At 35.8% G+C, this 12,968-nt stretch overlaps 2 protein-coding genes across 2 annotated transcripts; both read right to left on the bottom strand.

Moving 5' to 3' along the window:
* Positions 4,958-7,429, bottom strand: LOC104771647 (galactan beta-1,4-galactosyltransferase GALS2). The gene is made up of 2 exons (XM_010496212.1): positions 6,102-7,429; positions 4,958-5,584 (listed from the first exon to the last, which is right to left on the bottom strand). The coding sequence occupies exons 1-2, from the start codon at positions 7,262-7,264 to the stop codon at positions 5,239-5,241; spliced, it is 1,509 nt and encodes a 502-aa protein (XP_010494514.1). The 5' UTR covers positions 7,265-7,429; the 3' UTR covers positions 4,958-5,238.
* Positions 10,781-12,721, bottom strand: LOC104771648 (probable GMP synthase [glutamine-hydrolyzing]). Its single transcript, XM_010496213.1, has 5 exons — positions 12,138-12,721; positions 11,975-12,032; positions 11,798-11,881; positions 11,543-11,678; positions 10,781-11,440 (listed from the first exon to the last, which is right to left on the bottom strand). Exons 1-5 carry the CDS (start codon positions 12,655-12,657, stop codon positions 11,177-11,179), a joined length of 1,062 nt encoding a protein of 353 aa, XP_010494515.1. The 5' UTR covers positions 12,658-12,721; the 3' UTR covers positions 10,781-11,176.

The raw sequence follows: 12,968 nt of genomic DNA on the forward strand, positions 1-12,968 counted from the left end.
ATAGAGGCCCAGTTCTTGGTTCAGACCAAATAAGCCCATATGAAGCAAACATTTACAACAAACTCCACCTTTTGCTTCATTTGGTCCAACTCACAAAATCCCCTTTGTGTTGATTCTTTCCTGAAAAGAAAAACAAAGCTTGTCTTCTCCTGTAGAACCTGCAACTCCCAACGATCCTTATCTTTTGTCCACCTTAGGAATTTTTAATTTCATCTTCAGAAACTTAAAGAGATTCGCGACTCTCCCTCAAGCTTCCTTCTTCTGATGACTGTAATCCGACTTGCAGACGAACTCCAACCACTGAACCCAACAACTGAAGAAACCCTTACAACCTTGTTTCTTGATAATCAATACAGAACACAACCAACCATTGAATGTTCCTTTGTGTTCTCCAATGTCATCCTCTGACATTGCTTTGAAATTCTCAGCACCTATCGAATCCTTAGACTGTCTCATGATTGTCACTATATTCGAACTTTCTGAAATTTCAGTTTGCAAAGCAATACAGCTTCACCTTGTTCTTGACAGCTTCTCTGAATAGCTTATGATGCTCTTCAGCTGTCCCAACAAGTTCGTGTCACTCCTTACACGAATCATCTTCTTCAACCTTGTGTCTCCTGGTCTTAGAAACACTTATGAAGACCTTTACTCGAATCTCCTGTTCCTCACAACAGCTCCACCTAGAACCAGAACTTCTAATTCACCCGCAAGTAACACCTTGCTTGCTTATGGAACCTTGATCTTGAAACTTTTAGAACTAGTAAAACCTGAGACATCAACCTCTCAGAACACGATTACAACAATCACACAACCTCTTCCATGGTTTCTGATAAATACCACAGACCTGTTATCATGATTGTATATCATCTGTATCCGTCTGCAACCTGATTCACTTGGTCGACCTTTGATTCCCCTCATGTGCACTGAGCTTGAACCAAACTTCCTTGAATCTCATGCAGAACACATGAATCATACATGCTTCAATCCTGAAACAATCTCTGATTCATCATGTAAACAATCTCAACCCAATGCATTACTCTTGAGATTGAGTTTACATCCCATCTGTTTAACCAACTGATTTTTGAATCCAGCTTGTACGATCTGACAGTACAACCTCCTGTTCAACCTCATGTTAAAACAGATGTTCGACCAACAGCTTAAAAACCTCTGCTAGTCTCCTTGTAACAGCCTTTAGTGCTTCACTCTAGATTTCCTGAAGCCACACACCTACTGTTAACATAACCCTACNCAACAAGTTCGTGTCACTCCTTACACGAATCATCTTCTTCAACCTTGTGTCTCCTGGTCTTAGAAACACTTATGAAGACCTTTACTCGATTCTCCTGTTCCTCACAACAGCTCCACCTAGAACCAGAACTTCTAATTCACCCGCAAGTAACACCTTGCTTGCTTATGGAACCTTGATCTTGAAACTTTTAGAACTAGTAAAACCTGAGACATCAACCTCTCAGAACACGATTACAACAATCACACAACCTCTTCCATGGTTTCTGATAAATACCACAGACCTGTTATCATGATTGTATATCATCTGTATCCGTCTGCAACCTGATTCACTTGGTCGACCTTTGATTCCCCTCATGTGCACTGAGCTTGAACCAAACTTCCTTGAATCTCATGCAGAACACATGAATCATACATGCTTCAATCCTGAAACAATCTCTGATTCATCATGTAAACAATCTCAACCCAATGCATTACTCTTGAGATTGAGTTTACATCCCATCTGTTTAACCAATTGATTCTTGAATCCAGCTTGTACGATCTGACAGTACAACCTCCTGTTCAACCTCATGTTAAAACAGATGTCCGACCAACAGCTTAAAAACCTCTGCTAGTCTCCTTGTAACAGCCTTTAGTGCTTCACTCTAGAATCCCTGAAGCCACACCTACTGTTAACATAACCCTGCAATAGTTCTTCACGTTTGCAGACCTTACCAAGAAGAACCTTGGTACCAGCATCATACCTTTTCTCACCATTCATCAATACAACTTGACATGTCTTTACCATTGATGAATCCTCACTTAACCTTCGTGTAAGTGACTCTCCTGAGAAAACTTAATGATGTTGCTAGACCCACTAGTCTTCTACTAGTCTTGTCTATCATAACCTGCATCTTTAACCACCAGAGATCTACTTGAATCCTCCCCTTATACTCACATGCTTCCTTATTAAGTGTCAACAAACACTTAAACTTCCTACAAGTGATACCTTCAGAAGATTCATCTACCAGATCATCTCTGTAGATGCAAACAGGCGAACCAAAACTTTTTTGTTTCTGATTCTCTTCTCAATGCAAAACCTAACCCTAGTCACCTTCCACCAGCCTTGTAGATTCTTGCACTTACTTGCAAACTCTTGCACAGTCCTGCAACGTCTACAAAAGTCTTCCAGAGATTTTAAGTCACCTTGAAGAACCAACTCCACCTTGACAAATAAAATCGCATTGGCTGCAACTTCGACTCTTGGTACTCTTCTGCATTCCCATTCTCTGTAGACCTACCTTGATTGTAGTCCTTTCAAATCTCTAACAACCTGATCCATTCCTGAGACTTCACCATTCACCCAACACCTCTCAAATCTGACCACTTCAACACAAATTGCCTGGTCCATCTTCATACTCATCTGAATCTTCGACACAACTAGCTGACCTAACAACCCTCTTACACAGATTTACCTTTGAAGGCGTCCCTTAGTAAATCTGTGACTCCAATAGTTGTACCTTCAACCAATTTCTGAACACCACTACACAGACTTTCAACAACCGAAAACTGACTTTTCAATAGTTGAAGACGTCTACATCCTTGCGTTTTCCTAGTGTCTAGATTCCATAAACTGAAACAGATTTGAGTATTCAGAAGCTTCAAAACAGAACATCACATGTACCTTGTGGCCGCAGCGGAAAACTGAATTCCTGTTTTGACAAGTTTGAGCCTTTTGGATGATGCTTTGATTCCCTCTTCACAGCCATGTGCAAATCACCTTCACACATCCATCCATGAACCTGAATCAAACACTGCAGATAACTCCACCTTAAACCAACCCAATAATTGATTTAACCTTTGAGTCTTCTACAACAGTCTCCGGATCCTTTTTGTATGCTTACAGTGTCATGCCTGAGTATGTGAATTCCTGAGCCTATGCTCTGATACCACTTGTTGAGAATCGCAGACCCCGATTCACCTCTGTAGTGAACCGCAGACCGCGACTCTGCCCCTACTCCTCTTCTATTTCACAGATCAATTTGCATAACATAAACATAACACAGAGATTTAACGAGTTCCCCTCATGCAGAGGGTACATCTCGAGTGGGAACCTTCTCCCACAAACATCCACTATCAATCAACCAAGGTTTTACATAGTATTACATATACAAGCTTAGAGAACTAACAACTACAGAGAACCTGAAGAAGAAAACACATAATAGATCTAGCTTTTCTTCTTCCTCTTTCTCTGTCTCTGGTTCAGCTCTCCTCTCCATGTATAACTCATAAACACCTCCATAACCCCAAAGAAGCAGCTCCACCTTCGTCTCTCATCAGAGTGTCCTGAAGACACCTTAAACCTAGACAAGGTTATGTCCGACTCTCAGCCCTTCGACCCCAGCCGAGCTTCTGCTCCTTTATCATGGTTATGCGCACAGCTTCAAGCTCCATGTACGATGCCCTGCGCATGCTCTCTTCACTGCGCCCTGCGTCTCTGCGTCTGCCATGCACAGCGCCCTGCGCTGTGTCCTACAGCCGTCACCAATGTACCTCCAGCTTGTTTAGGTTACATGTTTCTTCAGCATATATGTTTCTTCAACCCTAGTTTCCCTTTTATAGTGAAACCCTAGAACTTATGTCGGTTTAGTCCTGCATGCCACACAACATGGATCCTGTATGGACTTCACACCAATAGAGGCCCAGTTCTTGGTTCAGACCAAATAAGCCCATATGAAGCAAACATTTACAACAGGTTTAAATTTCATTAGACTCGGGTCTGGGCTAGAATCTGGCGACACATGTTTTGGCCAACCCAGTTTGGTCCTACATTGTAGCGTTGTATCTATCTTATAGAAACCAGTTTTAGACTAGTCCAAATTCCATAATAAATTAGAGCTGGACAAGTTACAAGTACATATATTAATACAAATATAATTGTCTTTTTGTCTAAATCACGTACGTGGTTGCTTTCTTATTAGGTTAGGTGGACGACGAATATTATAGGATTAGTGGTTTATAAATAGAAACTGTAGATTTGCAGAGAATATCACAGCTGCCACACGATCATGTTGTTGTCGACTACTTGTATTAAAACGTTGTACCCGAAAACTTCGAAAACATAATAAATGATTTAAGTCCGTTCATTACAAAACCCTTATGGGCAAATTTCCAATCACCTTACAAAATAAAATCAAAATTACTAAATTTTGTATAAATTGTAGGGTTCGTGAATGGTGCTATAGTTTTTTGTTTTTACGTATCTTGTTTGCATAGAATTAAATGCTGAACCGTCGGTGTGCATTCTCTCATTTTGTTTACTACTATTTTTTATTTGTATAACGAAAAATGATTAAATGAATAATTGGTGTCGTTATTAGGAGATTTTAGTTGATTGGAATAATTTGTTGAGCATTTGGGCACCAATGAGACTTTCCACTTTCCAGCCTTTGCGACAATTAACAACCACGAAACTTGGAAGGTCCCTCTTCGTGGGGTCTATCTTCTACCCTTGTGTTTTCAGTTTTCATCCAAAAATAAAAAGTAAATAACCTTTTTCTAATTTTGAGTAATAGCTAGTAAAAAAACAATTTGAGTGATCAATTTATTTTTAATATATGTGAAAATTTAATTTAAATTAATTTAAAAACAAAATTTCGAGTAAATATTAAATGACTCGATTATAAGGAAGAAAATGAGGAAACTTTTGATTAATTAAGACGACAAAGATCCATTGGAGACCACAACAACTTTCACTACTCTATAGTATAAATAAAGAGGTCACCTTTTTCAAATACAAATAACAAAAAATACTATATTAAGCCCATCAAAAGAGATGCTTATGTACCAAGAGTCTGAGCTGTAATGATGAACTCTATGATTCTATGAACCCATTTTATAATACAATAAAAGAATATACTAAAAAAAGAAAAAGTCATAAAAATTGTTACATTCGCCTAAATATATTCTCAAGATTTACGTTATATAATGAAAACATATCTTCTCTTGTTGTATTCATTGCCTTGTCCTAAGCAAGCGATCTCCAATCGTCCTGACCTCAAACGTCTTGACCGCAAGACCAATATCGCGCATTGTGGTATCAAGAACGTAAGGATTGTTATCATGAACAATCCGGGTACCATTATAAAGATGACGGCAAGGCTCACGTCGCTGCGAGATTGAGCCATGGTAGTGAAAATACCGGATTTGCTTTTCCGCTCTGTGGTATGTCTTCCCTTGTAGATTCTGAGACATGTGAACTCCAGTCGCAAATACATTACGCGGCTGAACCGCGTATTTCCTGTCCCGTCTTGGTACTTTCTTCACGTCTCTATACGCCAATTTCTCAAACCCCCATTTCCTGAAATCAAACACACAATCACATATCAATCATCCAAAGAACAACAATACCACATAATGTGTATACATTTTTTTGTTGACAAGAACACATAGCCAACACGGCATCACACTCTAGCTTAATTCTAATTCTGGTATCTAAAAGCTAGAATCTTTGAAGACATAATCTGATATAATCTTAAAAAAACACACCCATCAAAATCAAATCAAACCCATTCTCGAATTGGTTTACATAAATTTGGAAATCTCAAAAAGCTAGAATCTTTGAAAACAACTCTCACCCACATGGACCACCACTGAAAGAAGACTAATGAAAAAAGTGTTCCCAACAAACCAAAAAAAAACCTCTTTTTCACATGTAAGATTAAACAGAATCAGATGCTTAATTTCACAAACCCAAATCTACAATTCTAAATGCTTAAAACACAAAATGGTTTACTAAACAATGAATCAAATAAAAACCAAAACTTTCAAATTCCGGTTAAGATTAAAAAAAAAAAAAAAAACTCAAATTTGTTTACCTGTAAGTTCTGGCCGGACCATCACCGTCGTAACAAAGCTGACTACTCATAGGCATCTGTTCAATAGTAAACTGAGAATATCCTTTCAAAGATTCCATCACCGACGAGATCGTCTCTTTGGCCGGAACATAAACAAACTCATCAACATCGAAAAAAAACACCCACTTGGCCATGAACCTATACCGATGCAAACAATCATTCACAACCATAAACTGGTTATGATAATACCCATCGAACCGTTCTTGCTCTCTTATATCATGTACCGTCACTCTCCCTAACTCAATCCATGGCTTCAACACCTCAAACACTTCCTCCGAGATCCCTCCGGCGTCGTGAAGCACAAAATGAGATCTTTCCCCGAAGAATCTAACATGGTAAGCGACCCATTCTCTGATTCGTTGCGGGCTTAAGTTCCCGTACAGAGACGAGCCGCAGTAGAGGTAATCGTACTTTGCTTTACGGTTAGAGTCGTAGAGAGCAAGATCGACGGTGTTCGGAGCTTCGACGAGGACGGGGATTGAATCGGTGATGTTCCGATCTGTATCTCCGGTGGTTGCGTGGAGGAGAAGAGTGCCTCCGGTGTTTCTAGGGTTTATCACGGTGGTTGATGGAAAAGTACAGTTCACGACGACGGTTGTGTAAACCCTACCGTAACCCCAATCGGTTAAGATTTTAGTACCGTCGGTTAAAATCCGGTTATCGGATTGGTTTAGCGGAACCCATTCGCATCGGTAAGTTGGACGAGCGTAGACGTGAAGCGGTTTAGACGATAAACCGATAACGGCGAACGTGTTAACGCCGCCTCTGTAAGCGTTCATCAACACGAAGTTATAAGCTGCCCAGCCGTAACCAGTAAACGTCCGTTTAATAACGCCGTTATTTAACTCCGTGTCTTTTTCAGTTAACGGCTGTTTTGTAACGACGTTATCTAAGGTGGTGGTGGTGGTGTTGACGGTGGAGTTGACGGCGGAGATGCGTGAGATGCAGAAACGGAGTTCGGAGGCGGAGATGGAGAAAGAAGAAGGGATGAAAGGGAGGAGGGTGGCTAATGTGCAGAGGACGAGTAACGCCATTAAAGCGAGTTTGAGCTCGGCTGAGAAGTTCCATAAGAAAGAGATGAGGAGGTTTTTGTCCTTAGTGTTTTGGTCTCTCTCTTTTGCCATTCTTCTTCTTCTTCGTCTTCTTCGCTGATTGAATCGTACGAAGCGAAGAGAAAGTGAAGCGACAGAGCAGAGAGATATAGACAGAGTAAGATAGAGAGAGAGAGAGAGAGAGAGAGAGAGAGAACGAGTAAAATTGGAGAATTTAACATTAATGAAGAGTCTCAATTTTTTTTTTATTATGTACACATTTAAATAATGGTTATTTGACTTATTATTTATAGAGAGAAAACAAATAAAATTGGAGAATTCAACAGTAATGAAAAGTTTCCTTTTATAAGTTTTTTAATTTTTATAGTATGAATTAAATAATAATTATTAATGATTTTATTAGTTTTAAATTTTATTTTTCATTTAAGTTGATTCTACATCTAACTGAAGTTAGTTTGAATATGACTAAGGGGGTGTTATTGGATTGTGGTTTTTAAAGGAGTTTGATGTATTTAAGAATCAGGTGTTATTCAATTGGGTATTTTTAAAAATCCATTAAAATCTAGTGTTATTCAATATCTACTAGATTTTGTATGATTTTGGATTTCAACGTACTTTGCTTCTAAAATATGAACAAACACAATACCACACTTTTCTCAGTCATTTCATTTTCTTTTCCTCTCTTTAGATGGATCTCTAGCCTTTGACATATTATTGTTTGATTTTTTTTCTCAATCCTTTTATATAATCACACTTATTCATCAGATATGTATTATTTTTGAGAATTTTTTTTTGTGTTCTTTAACTTTTTTTTCTGGGTTCATGATCTATAACTTTTTTTTTTGGTTTATGATATAATCACACTTTTTTTTTCTGGGTTCAATCTCTGTTTCTTCCTCCTCAAACCCTTTGTATATAATCACACTTATTCATCAGATCTGTGTTTTTTTGTATTCTTTAATTTTTTTTTTCTGGGTTCATGACATCTGGGTTCTTTAATTACACCAAAAATCTGGATTGAAAACAAATACAGTTTAATTCAAGTTTTCTATGACATGTGTAAAAGTCTGGGTGTTATTAATTTAATATAATTTTGGTGTATAACACAGTTTATGGATATATATATATTTTTTTCTAACAATAACTTTTTAAAAAATCCATAACAATCACCAAAAATACATTATCAATGACTTTCAAATCCAACTTATATGCATTATAAAGTCCACACAAATGCATTAGACTTTTAAATCCACTAATGTCCTGGGTTAATTAAAATCTATTAAAATCCTCAATCCAATAACACCCCCTAAATTTAATTAAATTTTTTATAGAATTTGATTCTGTAGTTTAGAGTTAAGACTTTAGATCGTTGAATAATTTATACTAAACTTATATTAATATTTAACGTTTAACTTATCATATCATAACTAATATATCAGATGTAATAAAATTCTACATAGATAAATTAATAGTTCATTACTTCAGTGTGTAAAAAAAGGTAGTCATCTGAATATTATTACTCAAAAAACGAATATTTATAAGTGCCATTATTGGCAAACAATTATATATTATTTATTTTCTTGTTTTTTTAAATTAAATATTGAAAGGCTTCAAATATAATTCTTTTGAAGAAACTTTATTCAACTTTTTAAATATAGTGAAGGAAGAAACTATACATGTGCTAAACAGCATGTTATGCATTTTTTTATATAGAGAAATTAAAGTTAATTTCTAATAAGCAGCCAAAATGAGTTGGATTGAGAGAATAAAAAAGTTTTAGCTTTTTTCTTGACAGCTTTTCTTGTATTTTACGCTGTTTACAAAATCGATCCTCTAGTTTCTCCAATAAGTCACAGCCTAATTATAATGTGAATGTATCATCGACCTTTTCTGGTAAAGTTTATAGTAACAAATTAAAATTAGTAAAACGGACTCTTGCGTCTTCTTTTTTATTTCCTTTTACCGACGCCGCGGTATGGGACTTTCGCTCTGTGGCAAAAAATAATATTACACGTCATCAACACGAACATGTACAACACGTGTCACAGCTTTCTGACCTGCGTCTTTGCATTATTTTTGCTTTTTTGGCATAGCAAACGGTCGAAAAAAGGAGGCTACTGTTTTCAGAATCTCGAAGACTACTCAATCATCATTATCCTTTACGTATAAATGAAATAAAATAAAATAATATTAAAAAACAGATTAAAAATTCTCGGTTGTAAGAAAAAAAAAAGATAAAAAATTCTCGTAAAAAAAAAAGAGATAAAAAATATTTTTGTACTTTGTCCTGTCATTTCTTACATGGAGTCTCATTGGTACTGTTTTTTTCCTTAGCAACGGTTCTTTTTTTTGTTTGGTCAAATATACCAGTGACAAACAATAATAAAATTATTATTACATTTTCGTTACTTTTTTTAACACCTAATTAAGGTTTTAAATAGACGTTGCAGATAAAATAGACTAAATTGTTAATTGTTTATTCAACTCTTTTTTAAAAAACATAGATAAAATTTATTCTAACCCAAATTTATTTATAAGAAAAATGGTTCATATGGTCTACAAATAGTTATGTACTTTTTCCTGTCATTTCTTACAAAGTTACATTGAGCTCGACTGGGACTGTTTTTTTACCAAAGGTAATTTTCTCTGTTTGTTTGTTCAATAAACAGGTAAATTGGACAAACAAATTTACCAATGGTTTATTCTCTTAACAATGTTTCCATTTTTAAGAACAGATTAATGGCATTGACATTCGACGGAAAAAAAAAAGATTAACGACATTAACAGAAAAATAAAAATTATATATATACCATATTTGATCTTCCACAAAGGTGTGCAAGCCTAGGCAGGCCCATTAATAGAAGAAGAGGACGTGATTCAGTGGAACCCCTTCTCTCATAATCAGAGACAATGTGATGTGAATAATGGGCCTTGACAATATTATTCAAAGCCATTATAGGCCTTATTTTATCACTATACTACATACTTTGGTTTATAAAATTTCATGTGTGTTGAGCAAGTTGTTTTTATGTTCTTTACAACAGGAGGAATCCCTCCACAACAGAACCATTTTCTCTAGTTTGTGTGTAACAAGATGGCTTTGAAAAGCGTAAAATGTATTTTTAAATCTATAATTACAAAGTTTAGCTTAAGACAATTGTGCCATTTAGAATGGACAGATGGAGGATATAGAGTATGATTAGTTCAACAACGATAACAAAGAAACTAAACTACAAAGTGAACACATGTGTTCTATATATTACACGATAATTAAAGCCTCCGATATCGATTAGATCTTCAATGATGATGATTTTAACTTAGCTTTATAGATATAAATGATGAAATGTGTAATTATGTGTCATCATTATCCCCCATGACTCAAGTTTTTCTTTTAAGAGAATGCCATAATTCCATTTGCATATATTTCACTCATTATATATATATATATTATATATATATATATTGAAATACTTTAGAACTGAGAATTGCATGATATTTTGTAGCAGATGGGAGTAATAAAGCTTCTTTTCAAAATTTTCTTCCAACTCAAATAAAATTTGTTATCAACTAATTAAAAAAGAAAACAAATTATAAAAAAAAATTCATTGATAATCTATACCACATGACATTGCTTCCCACCTTTAGCACACATGCTCTGTGGGTTCTCTCTTCTTTATTCCCCATACCCACAAACTATCAACTCTTAACCTAAAAAAAAAATTAAACAAACTAAAATAAATACCAATACTCATATATTAAACTTTAAGCAGAATCACACACACACACATAAAAGAAAAACACCTTTGTACAAATATCAAATACCTAAAGTTAGGACCTCAACCTACATATCACATGGTAGATATAGTACTAACAATGTTGACAGAAAGAAAAGATATAGTACTAAAATACTATAACACATAAATATTATTTAGTTACATAAATTAAAGCCAATGTGACAACAAACAACAATGATCTTTTTTTTGCCTATAAAGCCGCCATGGCAGTACACTCGTGATGCCTCGGACATGTGATCAAGTGGTCGTTAGTTAAACCGGCGGCTTGCATTAACGAATGTATAACCGTCGGACCAACGAACCTAAACCCACGACGAACCATGTCTTTACTTATGGTCTCTGATTTCGATGTCTTAACCGGAATCTTTTGGCATGATGTGTATTTTGTGGTGACCGGTTTATGTTTCATAAACCCCCAAATGTATTTGTTGAATGACCCGATATCTCTTTTTACCTATAAAACAATACTCAAATAATTTTACTTTAGAGAATTTGACAATTTAATTATATGTATATATTGTGGTAACCAAACTAATATATATATATATATATATACCTTGAGAATTTGTTTAGAGTTGTCAACAATTGCACGGACTTGGCTAATGTCAATGCCATAGTCGTTGACTATTGATTGTATCTTCTTCTCGTTGAAGTCTGCGACCAACTCTGCTTCGAAACCAGAGAAAGCCTCTCTGTAAAACCAAAGGTTATAGAGTCAGACCAAAATTTTTTACAAGAAAAGTAAAAAAGTATCAAAACTTTATACGAAAAAAATTTGACTTTGATTTGGGGGTTTCTTGAAATTTCTTACCTTAAAGTGTTTCTTCTCTTTAAAACCGAAGTCCAATCTGATCCGACCTGAGCGCCGGTTAACACCAAAAGCTCAAATAATAGTCTGAAAAAAAATTGAACAGTGATTATAATTAATTAGTTTTAATTATTATAAAAATTGGTTTTATGTATGGAAAAAATGAAAAATTTTATTTACTTGTCTTCATGAACTGGAACTCCCCATTCTTGGTCATGGTAAGCGACATATATTGGATCTGTTGAAGCAAATCAAGATTTTGGATCAAACTAATTAAAGTTGAATTATAATGGATGGTAAAGAAATTTAGGTTTTCTTGTTGAACAAGGTAACGTTTACAGACCTGAACTTGTAGTGATGAAACTGCACCTCTTCTTCTTCTCATGCTCAACGGTTACGGTTTTCTCGTTCGATTTTACCGATTTGATCCTACCGTAATGAGATATTTTCTTCTTTCTCTCTTCTTGTTTTATTGCAACCTCTTCTCTTCTTGCAGCTGCTATACTTCCAGGCTGCTTCTGAACAATTGCCATGGAAATAACCTCTTTGTAGCCACCATCACTGTTCCTGGGCGATTTCACCGGTTTAGACTTTTCGGAGCTAGACCTAAGTAGTTCCTTGCAAGAACCGGCTGGTTTTTTCAAGGATTTTGAGTTAGGAGACAAAGGAGGAGAGATTAGAGAAATTGGTCTAGGTGAGGGTATCTTTGATGCAATTGAAGTCAAAGGCTTAGTAGGAGACTTCTTGAGTGAGTTACGTCGGTCTAATGTCGGCACTTGGTTCGATTTCGGTTGAAGAACTGGACGACCGTTGATTTGGGAGATGTTTTCTTGGGTCAGGTTTTTTAATTTTGAGGAACACATTTTTTTTTCTTGTACGTCTAGCTTTTGTGGTCTTGAAGGATGATGATAAATGGGATGAAACAAAGTTGAGATCTCTAAAAGGGTTTTTATATGTGGGAAAAGAGGATGATGATTAGTTGTGGGGTAGGCATCAATATTAATAAGTGCTAGTGGGCAACTCATATTTAATGTATGCACACTAATTAGTTAAGGTTTTTTGGACACTAGAGACTTGGATTGTGTGTAATGAGGTTTGTAGGGTTTGATTAGGGTTTTAATTAATTAGGGTTTGGGAGTGAAAGAGAAGTAGGATTCTTTAGGAACATGGTGGG

This window comes from Camelina sativa, chromosome 20 (genome assembly GCF_000633955.1).
Source record: "Camelina sativa cultivar DH55 chromosome 20, Cs, whole genome shotgun sequence".
NCBI classification, from domain to species: domain Eukaryota; kingdom Viridiplantae; phylum Streptophyta; class Magnoliopsida; order Brassicales; family Brassicaceae; genus Camelina; species Camelina sativa.